The 17,470-nt window shown below is 50.7% G+C and overlaps 1 protein-coding gene across 1 annotated transcript; it reads right to left on the reverse strand.

The window, feature by feature from the left end:
* Positions 1-13,367: 13,367 nt before the first annotated feature.
* On the reverse strand, positions 13,368-15,440 carry LOC129131843 (serine/threonine-protein kinase pim-1-like). The gene is made up of 5 exons (XM_054650834.2): positions 14,901-15,440; positions 14,757-14,807; positions 14,158-14,527; positions 13,765-13,941; positions 13,368-13,498 (listed from the first exon to the last, which is right to left on the reverse strand). Exons 1-5 carry the CDS (start codon positions 15,438-15,440, stop codon positions 13,368-13,370), a joined length of 1,269 nt encoding a protein of 422 aa, XP_054506809.2.
* Between the last annotated feature and the right edge of the window lie 2,030 nt (positions 15,441-17,470).

The raw sequence follows: 17,470 nt of genomic DNA on the forward strand, positions 1-17,470 counted from the left end.
TACGACCAATGGTGACCCCGACGTGATCCTTCGGGACTAGCCACGGTCGGAGGCGTAAAAGTCAAGTGCAGGTCCTTTTGCGGCTGGGGACGGCAAAAAACACCGCTGAAAAAGGAAGGTGTTCAGGCCCCGGGTGACCTCAGAGGAGAGCCCGGCTGCTACGTGCTGCCGGACCTGAATAGAGCCGCAAGAAGCGCGCAATCGTCGTTGAAATGGATAAAGACAGGCAAGCAGCATATGATTTATTTACTGACTTTTTACGAGGGCGTCAGATTAGAGGGATAGATTTACAGAAAGAACTTCCTGGGTTGTTAGCTTACGGGTGTGCACAGGGGTTTTTTCGTAATCCGCATACAGTGCATGAGTTGTCGGAATGGCGTATATTCGGAGATAAGCTGTGGCGTGCAATCATAGATGAGGATAAGACCGCGAAAGAGTTGGGAAATTTATGGCGAGTCGTGCATGCTGAATTCTTGAAATACAAGGCAGAGGAAAGAGCTGCCCAGCAGACTAGTGCAGCCCGTGAAAGAAACAGGAGTTGCAGAGACTGGTTTGGGTCCCCGCCGATACAAGCTCCTGCTCTAAAAAGCAGCTCTCTGCAGCTATCGGCTTCTGCCGCGGGCAGCAGCCCCCCCGCGCGTATTCCAGCCGTGCCGTCCGCGCCGCCTGCCCCGGTGTTGAACCCTGCACCGCCTCCGCCTCCTCCCGCTCCGGACCCGCACCCTCCGCCGCCCTGCCGCAGCGCACAGCCCGCAGCCGCCCCGCCGGAGAGGCTCGTGCCGGCCCCGGCCCTGGGCGACTCAGCAGCTGCAGCGCGGCCGCCTCCCGCTCCGCAGCCGCCAGCACCGCTCCGCAGCCGCCCCGCCCCCGAGCCGACGAGGGGGGACGGCAGGACGGGCCTCTCGCCCCCCGTGCGGAAGCGGGCTCCGGTGAGTCCGCCCGCCCCGCGGCTGCCCGGCGCAGTTCTGCTTCCCGGCCGCCAGCTCTCCGCGGCCGGACACAGATAGCAGCTATCACCACTTCGGCTAAACCTGCCTTCAGCCCGCAACCGCCGGGAGCCTCGGAGTAGACCTAGCAACAGCAGCAGACAGTGCCTTTGCTAAATATTCACCCACAAAAGTCCCAACGGGAGTAAAGAGACCACTCATTATTGATGAATTATCTGTGAGAGTTTTGCTTTTAGGACATTTCTCGGCTACAGTGTTAAGATTGTTTGTTTTATCTAGAATGATAGACGCTGGCTATGTAGGGGAGAGTTCTATTATGCTGTATATTCTTTTTCCACCTATGCGAATCGAACAATGAACTGTTAGATGAACTTTGACCTTTGTTAAAGGGAACTAATCCAGCACAGCCTGTTCGTATAACCCCTGAACGGGCTGCACTACAGCAGATATTAGACCGTGTTACACAAGGCAGTGTTCAGAGACGTGATCTTGATCTCCCTGTACAGCTGACAGTTTGGTGTAGACAAAAAAATTTTTTACTGGGTGCACTTACTTAGCATAACAGAAAAACGGGGGAGATATGGGCCTTGGAATGGATATCTCCTCCACTTCAACAACATAAAACTCTTTTTCAGAAGATTGAAATTTTAACTGATTTGTTCAAAAAAGGTCGTGATAGGACAGTGGGGTTGGATTCAATGCCCAAAAAGATCACTAAAGCCCTTATCGGATGCTATAACTGCTTACACAGATGCAAGAAGAAAATCCAAACAACTGTTACTCATTGTATACATTTATATGTTTAGAAAACTGGACTGGATGTCATGTAACATTTAGAATTATAATTTAACCTGAATGTTAGTTTGCACAAAAAAAAAACTCCCTCCAAACAACAGAAATAACAAAACTCCTTCTCAAAACAGATACTAAAATATATAATAGACTTCCAACCATAATATTAATATTATTAGTATTATTATTGTGGACAATTTTGATAAATAATTACCAAAAAGAATATATTCATCCCTACTGTTCAAGCATCAATTGACTTTTAAAACATAAAGCATAAACACTGATGTTTGAGGCCTAGAAAACATTCATTCTATTGTTTAAATAATGATTTCAGTCTACAGGAAAACTGTTGCTTAGCTTTTCCTGTAACATCGAACAAGAGTATTTTGTACTTAGTTGCTATCCTTTTTCTTTGTCCAAGTGAGAACACAATATGTCATTTAAAATATTCTCTCATTTAATTTACATTTTAGTCTGAAAGGGAATATGAGTTTAAAAAATCATACCACAGCATTAACGTCCCTTTGTACTTAGAAACATATTTCTTGTACCTGTTCAATTTAAAGCAAACCTGCAATACTCTAAGCACCTGACTCAACTTGTAACTTCTCCATCACTTCTTATATTTTTTTCCCTCTGAAAATAACCAGTGTGAGCTGTAGCTTGTCTCACATGTGTTAAGTTCTTCACTGGCTTTGCATAAGGAGATTCACAAGCACATGAGTTATTCTACACTGCTTATTTGTCTCAAATATCCGATCTAAAGCACATCATCTGATTTGTATTTCTTAATATTTTATAGGTGAGTTAGTTCTGAGTTATTTTTCTCTGTTGCCTGTGTTTAACCAAGATGCTGAAAGACTTTGTAGATACGTCAGACTTCACTGAAACAAAGGCTTCACACAGATCAGGCCTTGGTATTGATGGATAGCTCAAATCTTTAAACTTAGGATCATGGTTACGTTCACTTATTAAGGTTAGCATTGTAGTAGCTATTGTAGTTTTATTGTTAGTATTAGTTTTGCCTTGTTTTTGTATATGCTTACAGAATATGGTGAGAAAGATGATAACTACTGCATTTAATCAAACTATGCTTGTTCAACAGAAAAACAGGGGAGATGTAGAGAGCTTTTTGGATAATTGGTTAGCTGAGAAAGGACATTCCGATGTGATACCGATGGATAAGGGTAAGAGAAACAAGCTGGGAACTGAGCAACCGGTGCCCAATTACTGATGAAGGTCACAGTGACCTTCTCTAAAACGGGAAGACGGGGGAGAAAATTGCTTGCCAGAAAATGTAGTTATCCCAAGGTAGAGAAATTAGAAGAATGTACACATAGAAGCAAAATAATTGTTAAGAGATAGAAGTAGGTGTGTTTGATTATAGTGTGCTTTAACCAATAATGAGCTCAGATTTTGCAATATGCATAAGCTTCATTAACACTAATATAAAAATGTGTAAGCTTTCAATAAACTTCGAGATTTGCTATTCATCGCATATGGTGTGTCGCATCTCTCCCGCCGTTACGACACAGTGGGGTGATTGCAGAGAAGACTGGGGACACTGGGAAATACCGTGGATGACATTGTGAGGAACTGAGAACGACTGGGGAATGAACTTGGGTGTATTGGGAGGGACTGGGCTGAACTGGGAGGGATAGGAGGAGCACTGGGTTTGAACTGGGTTCGACTTGGGATGAACTGGGCTTTACTGGGCTTATGCAGGTCTGTACTGGGAATGAACTGGGCTGTACTGGGAGGGAGTGGAGGAGGGTGATTTGGCTGTTCCCACCTTCACCGCATCCCATTTGCAGAGGCTTCCGCCCATCACCGACCACAGCCAATCAGCACCAGCGTTCTGGGTCTGGGGGCGGTGCCTAGATGGCGCCATCTTTTTTTGCCTACAACTCCCGTCATGCCCCGCGGCCGGATACAGCCCCTTTGCAGCCGGGACTACAATGCCCGTCATGTCCCGCGCTCCACAGAACCCCGGGATCCCCCCCCATCTGTCCCATAAGTGTTCCCCATACCCTCCAGGATCCCTCAGTGCCCCCTGAGCGCCCATTCGGGACACCTCAAAAGCGCCCCCGGACCCCCTGAGTGCTCCCAACCCCACAGATGCCCGGTACAGCCACTTCTGGGAATTCATCTCCTCTCATCCCCCGCCGCCCCAGAGCCCCTCAGAACACAGTCCCGCGCCTAAAACTCCTGACCTGCCCGGCGCCCTAAAGAGCCCAGTTGGAGCTCCCTGAGCTCCCCCCAAGGGCTCCTGAAGCGTTTCCGCTCCCCCCGAGGACCTCAACTCGCAGCTCGGACGCAAAAGTGTCCCCCAAGAGCCTTCCCGGACCCCCAAACGCCGCGTTCCAACCACTTCCGGGACTACAGCTCCCATCATGCTCCGCGGCGCAGGAAAGCGCTATTCCAAACAGGACTTCATCTCCCGTCATGCCCCGAGCGCCTCCGAGAGCCTTTGCAGCTGCGCCTCGAACTCCCGTGATGCTCCGCAGCCCTGCTAAACCGTATTAGACCCGCGCCTACAAGTGCAGTCACCCCCGCGGGCCCCAGAGAGCCCCGTTCGAGCCCCCAAGGGCCCGCCCGGAACCCTAAGGGCGCCGAATTCCCCTCCCTGACCTCCAAGGGCCCCCCTGGACCCCCAAGTGCTGCCCCGGACCCCGAACTGTCCCTCAGAATCCCTGAGTGCCCCGTCCAAGTGCTCACTCGGCTCCCCCAAGTGTCCTCCAGACCTTCAAGTTCTCTCTGAATTCCCTCCCCAGACCCAAAACCGCCCCAAATGTGTCCCAGAAATGTCTCCACGGCCCCCAAAGTGCCCCCCCACCTTGACACTATCAGAGAAAAATATTATAAAAATGGCATGAAAAGTACTACAAATATTATTAGTTACTGTTATGAATAAGAAGCTTGACTAGGCCAATATTCAAGCAGCAATCAATTTATTCTTTAATATGGTAAAGTATGAGCAATACAGCGCTGGGTACAGTGGGGGAAGTTTTCCCTCCAACTGCACACCGATAGTTGAGGGTTACAGGTATTTATAGGGGTACTCATCAGCTTTTTCAGCAGTTTCTATTTCCAATTTTTTACTCATCATCAATTTTTATTCCAAATTATTCCATCACAATTCTATACACTATTGTGATCTTAGTTTCTCAGGATGTATCTCAAAAGGAGGATCCCAGATGGTGGCGGGATCATCTTTCTTCTTTCAGTTTCTGAAAGAAGAAAGACGAATCCCATCTGGTGGAGTCCAGCTCCCCAGATGTGGGTCCACCTTTTAATTGCAGAGACAATAAATGTAACAACTGTGATGTCCAGCTTCCCTTTGGTCGAAACCATAAATCCTTGAGGTGATGTTCATCTTCCTTTCTCAAGCTGTTTCTCTCTGCTTCCATAAGGCGTGAGATAAGCATATTTCCTTTATATATATTCCTAAGCTATAGTTTCAAGGATAAAAGCAATATTTTAAAATTATACTTCAAAAGGTTATTATTGCAGACTATTTATGGATTAAATGGAAGCAAAAAACAACATCCTTAACACCTTAATTCCAATGTTCCTAAATCAACCAGGGCTAATTGCAAATAAAAGATAGGTTCAAAGGCCTTTTTCCATGCTTTATTTTCCTCAGTTATTATTAGAATTCACAGCTCTCCCATTGTTGGGATCCACACATTTTGCATTCACAAATACACACGTCGCCTGTTTGTACCTGACATGAAACACAGCTTTGTGTTTCACACCACCTCTCTGGTCAACCTATTCCCAGGCCCGAACACCTGAACAGTGAATTTTTTTTTCTAAAATCTAACCTGAATTTCCTCTCAAGGTGAGGCCACTTCCTCTGGTTCTCAGTGCAGACCCAGCAGAAGAGAACAGCCCCCCCTCAGTGCACTCTCCTGACAGGGAGTTGGAGAGAGCAGTGAGGTCCCTCCTGAGCCTCTTCTCCAGACGGAACAAACCCAGCTCCCTCAGCTACTCCTCATGGGCCATGTTTTCTAGAGCCTTCGTGAGCCTTGCTGCCCTTCTCTGGCCACACTCAGCCCCTCAATGTCCTTTTTCCCGAGGGGCCCAGAGCTGGACACAGCACTCGAGGTGTGGCCTCAGCAGTGCCCAGCACAGAGGGGCAGGCGCTGCCTGCTCCTGCTGCCCACACTGCTGCTGATCCAGGCCAGGTGCCATTGGCCTCTTGCCCCCTTGGGCACACTTTGGCTCACCCTGAGGCGGCTGGGGACCTGCAGGATGGGCCACTTGGCCTTGTGGAACCTCACGCCCCTGTCCTTGGCCCATTGATCGAGTCTGTCCAAGTCTCACTGCAGAGCCTTCCCGTCCTCCAGCAGATCCACACTCCCACCCAACTGGGCATCTGCAAATTTACGGAGGGTGCTCTCAATGCCCTCCTCCAGATCATCAATAAAGATGTTAACCAGGACCAGCCCCAAAACGGAGCCCTGGAGAACACATTTCAATGCAGCTCAGGTTGCATAGGCTGCAGTTGGAGGCTGCAATGCCCCCACAACAGAAAGAGCTGCCATCCCTTGGCATTGGCCACACACACAGGTGCAGGAAAAAAACCTTTTACTAGGTGAATATGGCTGACAGAACTGAGCTCTCAGGCACACCCTCCCTTTCCCTAATGACCCTGAACTCAAGAAAAGGGATTTCACCTTCCAGCTCTTTGCACCATTGGATCCTCACACCATCAGAGCTCCACCAGCCTCTCTCATCCTTTTGCGCCTTCTCCCCACTCAAGCTGATGAGCAGCTTTGATAAGAAAAAATGCAGTTCTGCTGCCAACAAGCTGAGCCAATTTGCAAATGCAACTTACCCTGCCAAAAACAGCTACTGCCTTTTTCTTTCAGAGGTGAATGATCAGAAGGAATGAAAATGTGTTGCATTTTAAACCAAAGAGGAAAAGAAACGAAAGCACTCAGAGAGGATTTGGCAAAGCCAAGAGATGCCAGTGTGGCTTATCCTGTTGGCTGCTCAGTTATTGCAGCCCTTTGCTACTTTACCATTTGTCTTGTTTGGAGATTGTGCTCAGACCATTCAGTTATGGGTGCAGGAGAAATTTAAAAAATCACAGCTGATTGCTGCAGCAGTGCGACTCAGTTGTCAGCATCCGGCTAGCTCCAGCACTGCTAGCAGCACGAGGGGGCACTTCTCCTGAGAGCTGGCTTCGGGATAGCGCCTAAGGCAGTGCCCAGCTTCCGGCTGTAGGGACACCTTGTGCAGGACGGAGTCTAGTACAGGCTGCAACCAGCGGAAAGAAGACGGCGGACTCCAACTGTGGCTTAATCCAGGCTTTAATGAATCCCAGAGGGACCGACAGGAGAAGACGGGGGGAAGGGGTGACAGCAAGTTTTAAGGGGTAGGGAGGTGCCAGGCATTGGGCCAATGGGGGTGTAGTGGGGAGTGGGTCCAAGGGATTGACACGTGGGCAACACCAACGGGAAACATTCTGGGGAGGGGCCCCGGTTCCTCAGCCAACCATCGAACTCCCCTGCTGGAACATTCTAGCAGTAAGGGTGGGGAGTGAGAGTGATTGGCAGGGTACTGGGGAGGGGTCAGAAGAAAAGATCCAAGGGTTTCCAGGGAAACCAGGGCGGAGTTTAGGGGATACATTGTTGGCTGGGGTGGAGCCAGGAAGACAGACAGCTCCAAAGGCGGGAAGGGAGAACTGGGGCAGAACCATTTTCAGACGGAAGGGCATTGGAACAAACCAACCCAATAACTTAACAAAACACACTGCAACAGATTGCAAAATAATACAACTTAGGAAAATTTAAATAGATTGTGAGGTATTTACATCAGGGTGATGGCAGTTACCACACAGAGACCAAAATAAGCCCTTTCAACAAAACTTCATTTCTATCCTTGTTCCTCAAGCCCTACTATCCATTTCTTTGGCTGATGTAGTATAATGTCAAAATACTGTTCAATATCTTGTATTGTTTATACTTTGCAACACTTCTGTTGTGTTTTCTAAAAGTTCTGAGTATTTTTTAGTTTGAAAAAAAAGATCTATTATTTTGGTAGCAACATTGCAGTTCTGTGTTTCCTTTTGGTACTCAGCTGAAGAAATAAAGAAAAAAAAAGAGCAGAAAAAATTGCAGAAGTGGATAGTAGATCACAAGGAGCAAAGGTACAGGAGATGAGTACATTACTACTGCCACTGCTTAAGAGCATCTCTCACAAAAAGCAGACTGACTACACTGTCCCAACTCCATCATTTCAACTCTCCATGACTTGTTTCTTGCTTTGCAAAGCTGAACTGATCCATTTTTACCTGATATGAATAACAACTAGTAATACACACTTACAGTTCTCTTGTATTACTGCAACAGCACTAGGTCCCCTTCGAATTTTTTAGGGCAATTGTAATGCCATCCCTGAATTTAAACAGGTTCAAGATATTATTTGTAGCTTACTCTTGAAGGTAATTTGTAGCAAAAGTCAAAAAATTAATGCAGATCGTCAGTAACTGGACTGTTATGTGTCTGGGATGCACACGATTATTTAAGTACTGCTTCATTCTGTGTGACTCCAGGCTTTGAGAAAGAGTAATCCCACTTGGCATTTGGGCTCCCTTTGGTCTCAGGAATTATGGATCCAGAGTAACTTGTTAAAAGCTTGTGAAAAAATGTCCTGAAGTTTACAGCAGAGCTGAAGTGTACAGAAGGATGAGAATTCAATGAATAATTCAATGAATACTAAGTTTGAAAAGCATATCCAGTTATCTACTGGCTATGTCCAGTTACTATCCACTGCTACAGTACAGTGCACAATATCACCAGGAAAATTGTGAATGTCATCTTCAGACATTCTGATCTATTAACACATTTTATTTTTGATCCAAGTTACTTTCTACAAATTACCAAGCTGTTTTGCCTTTTTGATGCTCTTGCTTTTTTCGTGTTAAGTATTTACATGTCTAACACAGGTGGCTCCTCTGTCTTGGTTTGGAAAGACAGGTGTTTGCTAAGGAAGGCAGGAGCCTTTCTTGAAATGGAAAAATGTAAATCCCTTCCTTCTGAATTGTTATGAATTTTAAATTAAGGGGGGCTCTCAGGTAAAAATATGGGAGCAGGAATAACAGTTCTTTATTAGGGAAGAAAATAAAAAGACAAAATAAACAATGCAGTAAACCAAAACAGCACTGACAGAGTCAGAATACAACCTGACACCCTGTGGGTCAGGGTGTTGGTAGCAGTCCAATTGGAATTGTGGCTGCAGCCCTCCTGGAGTGTCAGGTGTGGTTCTCTTGGAGCAGGGATCCTGTAGAAAGGTGTAGTCTTCCTCTGAAGATCCAGTGGAAGAGGCAGCTGCTGTTCTTCTGGGAAATCCAGAGGAGAAGCTGTGTTGGTGTTCCAGAATTTCAAGATTATATTTGGGTAGGAATGCTTGGCTCCTCCCTCTGGGCGGAGCATCTCCCAATGGAATGCTGTAGTTCTTATCAGCCATGCAGTGACATTCAATAGCCCATTATCAGCAGATGTCTCCCCTGGAGGGAGGATTGGCTGTGGAAGAGAGAAGGAAAACTGCCCAATTAACAGAAGACAACTGGCATACAGGTGGCAAATAGAATCCATACTGCTTGGCAATCTAGTATATCCTGAATCTGATCAAGGAACCGAAAAGGAGCTTTTAGATTTTCTAAGCTGAGGTCTGTTTTGCCTGTTTCTGAAGCTGCAGTCCAAGAGCAGTGACAGAAAGGTTGCTGCTCTGGGAGCATGCTTCTAGCTTGAATTTAGGCCTGAAGGCATTGTACCAATTTACAGCTCTTACAAGAGCTCTGTCACTGCACAGGATTTCCATAGGCATTACAACACAAAGAACTCCCTTTCCCCCCACAAGCTCTTGATGCAGCTTTCTGTCCCACCCTGGTTATGTCCTCAGTGAGGGGCCTTTCTGCAAAAGGAGAAGGATACTCTTTAGCATAATTGTGTTTTCTGTGGAGTGTTTTATCATAGTCTATTAATATTCCCTTTTCCTCAGTTACATAGCTGCTTACTACTTTCTAACTCATTGATTTTAATAAACCAACTGAGCATGCTGCTGTATTCTATTCTACTCTCCCTCTATTCTTTTCTACTCTCCCTATGGAGGAAAAAAAATCGCCCATAAAACCTATATGCAACAACTGTCTCAATCCAATGAAATGCAAGAGGAAACAAATGCCCAAAGAGCAGAAATCCCCAAACGTGTCACATCCAGTCATGGAGAAGCTCATTGGACAGAGCCATGTGGCTGGAGTATGTGTATTGCACTCTGTATTGTTAATTGACTGATGCTGAGTATTTCAGCAGGGAACTTCCAGGGCTTCCAGGACTGTCCTGGTGGCTGTGATCCCAAATTACTCATCAGTAGCAAGTGAACAAGAACAGCCTCTAGGAACAAGGGCATTGCTGAGGCTCTTGCTTGCTGTGGCGGCAGGGTGGCCGTGGCAAGGGTGCCACAACCTTCCTGAAGAGCCTCCTAAGAAGGACAGCTCAGGGGCACAGGCACATCCTCCTCCCAGACCAGCGTGTGATGTTCAGCTTCCTTCTTCAGGTGACACGGAGAAAAAAGGCTGGAGCTCTGCATGGCGTTCCACAGAGAAGAAGCCTTTATTAAGAGCAGGGCACTCTGCATAGGGAGCCAGGGACAGAAACTCTCAGAACCAGGGAAAAATGGGATTATATAGGGAAGGCAAGGAGCGGGACAAAACTGGTAACCAATGGGATAAGGGCTCAGGGGCAGAACACAAAGGGAAGGACCAATGAGTACTGGGGGATCAACATAAAGTTGCAAAGGCAGCTGGGGGTCATATTTGCTCGCCCTAACTACACAAAGTCAGTGGGTCAGGAGTTGGCCCTCCAGGGGAGCACAGCAAGCTCTTCTCTGGCTGGATCTCTGGCCCCCACAACTCCCCCTTCTTTATTTAATAAAAATCTTCTCCTAGAGACCTTGCAAGTAACTTCTTAGAACACCTGAACATCTATAAGAAAATAACAACATTTAAAAGGACCCAAAAAATATTTCTTAGGAGATCTCGGGATCTCTAGCTGGTCAGAGTGACCCTGATATACGTTAGAAAGTCTCTTTTCCCAGCCCAGCGCTCAAAGAACGAGTCAGAGCTCTTCCGTTCTTGGTCTCAAGGTTGTTTCTTGTATCTTATCTATAAAATTCTTTCTCCTGTCCTGACAAAGTCCGCTCAGCAAGACAGTCAGAGGCATTCTGCCTGCCCCAAGGCGGTGTTATCTTTTTATACTAAAAACTACATGTATGATATTTACAATTATTTTCCAATACCTATCACCTATGTTAGACAGTGAGCTTCTACTCTAGACCAATCTAAAAGTGCCAACATCACAGCAGGAGATGGAGGCCAAGAAGAAGAAGAAGGAGAAAGGCTGGACACGCCCCGATTGCTCCATCTTGCCCCCTGAATCCCCATTCTAGAAACCCCAAAAATCTATTTTTCACCCCATGATAAATTAATTTTCATTCTACCTAAAACTTTCATGGCTCACAATTCTTCATATAAGATTGGTAATCATTTTATCCAAGGGCTAAATCAAAGGCACAGGAGTCTTGGGCTCTGTGCCAAGGTCTCTGAGCCCCCTGGACAGGGGCTCGAGTCCTCCAGGGCAGCCAGAGGAATTTCCTGGGTTCTGACAAGTAGCCCTGTTGCAGTCCCTGCATACAAGAGTTTACTTGATCACTTTGATGCCAGGGAGCACCAAGAACTTGAACCTTCCTGGAGTCCAGCCCTGCCTGCCTATCATGGAGCAGAGGGAAAAGATGAAGAACCTGGGTGGTGGTTGAGCCAAATTGGCATTTTGCCATTTCTGATTTCCTCCCAGCTTTTGCAGCAGGGCGACAACCCCATGGCTGCAAAGCACTTCCTTTTGCAAGGCACATGCAGACCTCACTGGAAGGGGCTCTTGAAGGAGCTGCTGCAGTTGGCAACAGGAGCTGTTGTTGAATTCTTCACGTTGCTTAACCCCCCCTGCCAAATGCCATCAAGAGGCTGAGGAAGGACACAAAAAGATTACCCTGGAGAATGGGAGGCCAAAAGCTTGGAAAAGGAGGAAAGAAACGCTCTGATGATGACGATGACAAAAAAAAACCCAAACAAATTTATTTTGACAGCAAATGAACACCGGCCGCCCTCCAGCCCTCCCAGCCTGGCAGGCCGAGCGGTGCCGTTCCCATGGCATGAGGTGCTGGCAGCCTGCGGAGAGAAACCAGAGAGCCACGGTCAGTGGCAGCAGGCTCCTGTCCCCCTGTCCTGCCATGGCCTGTGCCCGGGCCAGGCTGCTGGCTCTGCTCAGAGCCCAAACCTCCCGACCCATTCTCTGTTTTTAGAGAAGGGCAGCGTGGCAGGCCACGTTCCACCTCCTCTGCTTAATCATGGCACAGCAACCTCCTCAGCATCTGCAAGAGCGGGATGCCCGTGTGCCCGCTGCCGTCTGCCCGGAGCCCTTCTGCCAGCCGAGCTGTGGAGCCGGGTGCCCACCTCTGGAGAGCTGCTGCCAGGAGAGGAGCCGATCCCAAACCAGGTCCTCGTCCTTCTGGAAGGGGCTGTCCCTGCAGACCGTGGCCCCTGGGACAGCGCTGGCACTGGACGCGCTCCACGGACGCTGCAGGGGCTTCCCCGTCCGGTCTGGGCACCAGGTGTAATCCTCCTGGGAAAACAAAAGAACAATTGCATGAAAGTCAATTCAAAACAAGACCTGGAAACAAGAAAAAGCACAAAGCCTGTCACCGTTTCACAGGCCTGAGGAGGGTCTGACCACTCCATGTGAGAATTAAACCTGTCCAGGGGTGGGGAAAATCCCCACCTTTCCTGCCCATAAACGCACCCCTTCCTCAAGGGCCTGCAGAGCAGACCAGCTGGGGCATGGCTTCAGAACCCGTCCCCCCCTCTGCCGCCCCCCATCCCCATGGATGGATGCTTTTGTCAGGCTGGCTGCCTCCGCCTCAGCCTGTGCCAGGCTGGCTGGCAGAAGCTGTCAGCAAGGCCAGGAGCCGGCTCCCCTTCCACAACATCCGTCCCCTGTCCCACCAAAAAGCAGCTCGGCGGCCGGCAGAAAAATTAATATTCCCCAGCGCCGCCAAGCGGGGAACCTCCGGCACGTGGCCAGGCCGAGCCCTGCCGTGCCTGGAAGCACCAGCATCCCCCCACCCCTGCGCCGGCTGGGGACTCACCTTGATTCCATCGGAGTGCAGAGCGTGTCCTTCAGGCAGGGGCCGCAGCCAAAACCAATTGGCTCTGCCCCGCCAGCGGCCAGATCCAGGATGGTGTTCCCAGCTCCACGTCGTGCTCCAGAAGAACACGCCAGCTGTGCCTCGGCTTGCGGGGACATCACGATGCCATTGAGCTGCAGGGGGATGTTTCCTCTGTCTCAATCCGTGTCACCTTCACTGCACTGCCACCACTTCTCCAACAGGATGGGCAGCACGGAGCCGCTCCCTCCACAGCTCGTGGGGACCAGTGGAAGCAGCATCTCCTCGGCTGCGCTCTCTCCTCCGCGCCGTGGCCGCAAGGAAACGCTCCGGGGTTTTCTTCCAGTGCCATGAGATGCGTGCCGCTGCTGCTTGCTGGGCTCCTGGATCCTACTGTGCTCAGGGATGCATCTCTGCTGTCTCCTGGGCTAGGCAGGGCTCCTGCAGCCAAGAATGCTCAAAAAGGTCCTCCAAGCATGGCCTGTGTGTGGGCTCCATGGATAAACACCACCTGATGAGGTGCTGGCACTCTGCGGAGAGAAACCAGAAGGCTCCTGTCCATGCTCTCCCACATTCCACAGTGCCCAGGCAACACCAGCAGTGCTCAGAGCTGCACCCAAAAGCTTCCTATTGATCCTCTCTTGCAGAGGACACCAGCACAGAGGCACTGGTGCCACCTCCTCCAGCTAAGCCCAGGAGATCCACCTCCTCACCAGCTGCAAGAGCAGGATGCTTATGTGCCAGCTGCCCCTCCCAAGCCCGTTCTTCCCCTTGTGCCTTGAAGGTGCATCCCCACCTTGAGACACCCGAGGCGGGAAAACGAGCTGGCCCCGGACGATGTCCTTGTTGGTGTGGAAAGGAAGGTGCCCGCAGACCAGCTCATAGAGCAGGATGCCCAGGGACCAGATAGTGGCTGGCTGGCCATGGTAGCAGCCAAAGAGGATCCACTCCGGTGGGCTGTACTCCGGCGTTCCTATGGGACACGGGCGCAGCTCATCAGGCCCATGCTGCTCCCTCCTGCCTTCCTTCCCTCCCTCCCAGCCAGCTCCCGTTCCACAACAGCCAGCCCCTGCCCTGCCAAAAAGCAACTTGGCTGCAGCTGGCTGAAGAAGGATTCCCCCTCCTTCCTTCCCCCCTCTTCCCCCTCTGCCAGCAAAGCAGGGAACTCAGCTGCCCGGCTTGGGCTCACCTGACATCCGGGTGTAGATCGTGTCCTGGAGGATCGCGCCGCAGCCGAAGTCAATGAACTTGGCCTCGCCCGTGGCCAGGTCGACGAGGACGTTCTCGGCCTTGATGTCGCGGTGCAGGACGCCGCGGCTGCTGCAGTGCCGCACGGCCTCCAGCACCTGGCGGAACAGCCCCCGTGCCACGGGCTCCGTCAGGAACCGCCGCTGGTGCAGGAAGTACCAGAGGTCCTGACAGCGCTGCGGACGCTCCATCACCAGTGCGAAGCCCTCGGGCACCTCGAACCAGTCCAGGAGCTGCACGACGCCGCGGAAGCCAGGCCGCGACACCATCCACAGCAGCGCCAGCTCCAGGGGCACAAGGGCGCCGTTGCGCTGCGGGGGGACCGCGATGCCGTCAGCGGGGCCGATGCTGCGCCGCGCCTCGGGCAGCCCCTGCCCGGCCCCGCCGCGGCTCGCCATGGCCCGGCCCGGGGCGCTGCGCGGCCCCCGCTCACTCCACGCTCGCTCCCCTCGCAGCGTTCCGGCTGCTGCCCTGCCGGGCCTCGCCTCAGCCCCGCCCGGCCCGCCCCGCCGGCTCCTCCCGCTGGCCCCGCTCACTCACCAGCCGCGCCCACTCCGAGATGCGCTCCCGGGACACTCGCTTGATGGCCACCTGCGAGCCAAGGCGAACGGCGGGCTGAGCTTGTCGCCCGCCGCCCACCGCCCGCCGCCCGCTGCCGCCCTCCGAGCCCGCCCCGTCTCTTACCGGGGCGCCGTCGGCGAGCCGGGTCCCGGAGTAAACGCTGCCGCAGCCGCCGCTGCCCAGCAGCGGGCCCTGCCGGTAGAGCTGCTCCAGGGGAGGCTTCTCCGCCCGTGCGGGCGGCACCGCGCTGCCGCTCTTCTGCCCGGGGCACCCGCCCGCCCGGCGCGCTGCTGCTTGCCGAGCCGCCCCGGGCTGCGGCGGCTCGGGGCCGGCGGCCGAGCTGGCGAGCGGCGGAGCTCGGAGCGGGGAAGCTGCCGGCCACGCTCTCGGCCACGGGGCGGGAGCCGGGCGGCAGCGGAGCGGCTGCGGGCGGAACCGCGGCAGGGGCTTCGTTCGGGGCCGGGGCCTCGGCCGGGGCTGGGCCAGAGCCCGCGCCAGGCCGAGCCTAAAGACCGCGATGCTCCGCCAGCACCAGAGCAAGCGGCTCTTCCAGAGGCGCCACAGCCGGTACGGAGAGAGCCCGGCCCAGGCGGAACCACGGCGGGCCGGGCAGGGGCGGGCACGGGGCGGCCCCGCCAAGGGGCGCCTTGCGGGACGCAGCATCAGCCGGGCTGGGAGAGGCGGAACACGGACGGCACGGCCCGGGACGGAACGGGACGGGAATACAGTGAGTGGGAGGGAGAAGGGGATGCGGAGCGAGGGAAAAGTCGAGCGGAAAACCGATCGAGAGAAGCGCTGCTGCTGCTGCTGCTGCTGCTGCTGCTGCTGCTGCTGCTGCTGCTGCTGCTGCTGCTGCTGCGGAGCCGCCGGAGCTCGCGGCCGTTCCTCCGTTGCCCCGCGAACCCAACGGAGGAGCCGCCGCGCGCCCCAAGGAACGAAAGAGAGAAACAAACAAATCACACCCCAAAGTCATTCCTATTAGAGAAGTAACCAAAGAAAACAGTGTAGTAATAAAGAAGGGTGTTGGCTTGTGGCTTCTTTCTTCTTTGCGTGAGACGAAACATTTCATGCGTGTGATGAGTTCACTGGATTTAAGGATCATACAATTAATTTTTTTAATTATTATTGTTATGCAAGCAAGAATAAGCAAAGTTCAGCGCTGGGCGGCCGGGAGTCTCCGCTCCTCTAGGCTCGCACTGTTCCTATCCCCAAGGTTCACCTTTTATTGCCTTCCTCTCCCGGGTTCAGGGATGACGTGGTCTGTCTTTTGCGCTTGCTCGTTCAGTTGCTAGGGGGTCTTTTTCTGCCTTCTGGTGGTCGTAGGATGAAGGCTCCAAGTCTTCCTCTTTAAGCTCTGAGTGAACTTTTCCTTATAAGGCATATCAATACAGTGGAATTTTCAGAACACTATACGATTCCTGCAAGCCTAAGCAATTCTTGTGAGTTTAAGGATTGTTGTTACAGCCTTCCTCTGTGACCTCTGGGTGAACTTTTCCTTATAAGGTATATCTTTACCATGGAATTCCCAAAGCACTATACGATTCCTGCAAGCCAAGCAACCATGTGTGGCTGCGCATTTAAGAATCAAGCAGTTTTAGCTATTTAGTTATTGCTTTTATATTGTATAATTATTTAGCTATTGATTTAATTAATGAACAAACATATTGCTACTTATTACAATCCCCCCCATTTTTTTTTACCAATTTTGATCATTAAATCTTTTTAGTTCCTTCCTAGCAAGCGTTAACTGAGTTTCCTCATCAGTTAAGCTATGTGCACTAATTATAGATGCCAATTTCCTTAGCTTTTTCATCATATTCCAATTCATAACGAATAGAACTGCTGACAAAATAAAACCAAGCACAATCAGAATCAAAAGAACAACAATGGGATGGCATATACTGTTTAGGACACCTGTGGTAGTAGGAGCCCACCCAAAATGGGTATCCCACCGCCTGTGCTCGCCATCTTGCTTTACCCTCTCTATAACCCGGTGTATTTTTCCTGCGTCATGATGAACAGTCACCAGGGTTTTCTGTCCGCTTTCCTTGATTTTCTCGAGGATTTGGATCAGGTCTTGATGGAGCATCAGTTGTCTCACTAGAGTGAAGTTCATCCCAATCGGGGTGGGCATTAGCTTGTGAAGCAGTGTGTAGTTGGATTGGAATAGGTGGTGAGAGGTGACTTTAGCTTCATAAGCGATATCACACCCTGTAATCTTAGTGAAGTTACAAGCACAGAAGTTGGAGTGATTCTTTGTATCCACCACAATATCATCTACAAGCACAGAATCACAAATAGTTCTAAAACACGCACATCCATTGCCTATGTATGTAAGCACTGTTTTAGAAGTCTCGTTAGGACGAATCTCAAAATGACAGATGTTTTGCTCCGTGTCTAAACAGATATCTTGAGCTATAATTACATTGCCCTCACAGATGAACCCCAGTTGTTCTCAGATAATACAAGATTCCAAATCAACAGTTTGCCATTTGTCATCAAACTGATGAGCCCATCCCCTATGTTCTATAGGATAGAGAACAGCTCCGTCATGGTTTATTCCTAATGCAATATCAGGAAAAACTAGATGTACAGAGGCATTGTGTATGGTTAAGACAAAAGCAGTAGCTGTATTTGAAATAGCATTATAGGTAAAATTCACCAGTTTCCACCAGGACTGGAATTCTCTTTCA

This window comes from Agelaius phoeniceus, chromosome 33 (genome assembly GCF_051311805.1).
Source record: "Agelaius phoeniceus isolate bAgePho1 chromosome 33, bAgePho1.hap1, whole genome shotgun sequence".
Taxonomy (NCBI): Eukaryota; Metazoa; Chordata; class Aves; order Passeriformes; family Icteridae; genus Agelaius; species Agelaius phoeniceus.

Excerpts from the sequence above, each read along its gene's own strand:
- LOC129131843 (XM_054650834.2), bottom strand. The coding sequence starts at position 15,440 with ATGCTGCGTCCCGCAAGGCGCCCCTTGGCGGGGCCGCCCCGTGCCCGC. Across the intron at positions 13,942-14,157 it reads GATCTACACCCGGATGTCAG|GAACGCCGGAGTACAGCCCA; the intron begins GTGAGCCCAAGC and ends CGTGTCCCATAG. Across the intron at positions 13,499-13,764 it reads CCCGCCTCGGGTGTCTCAAG|AGTGCCAGCACCTCATCAGG; the intron begins GTGGGGATGCAC and ends TTCTCTCCGCAG.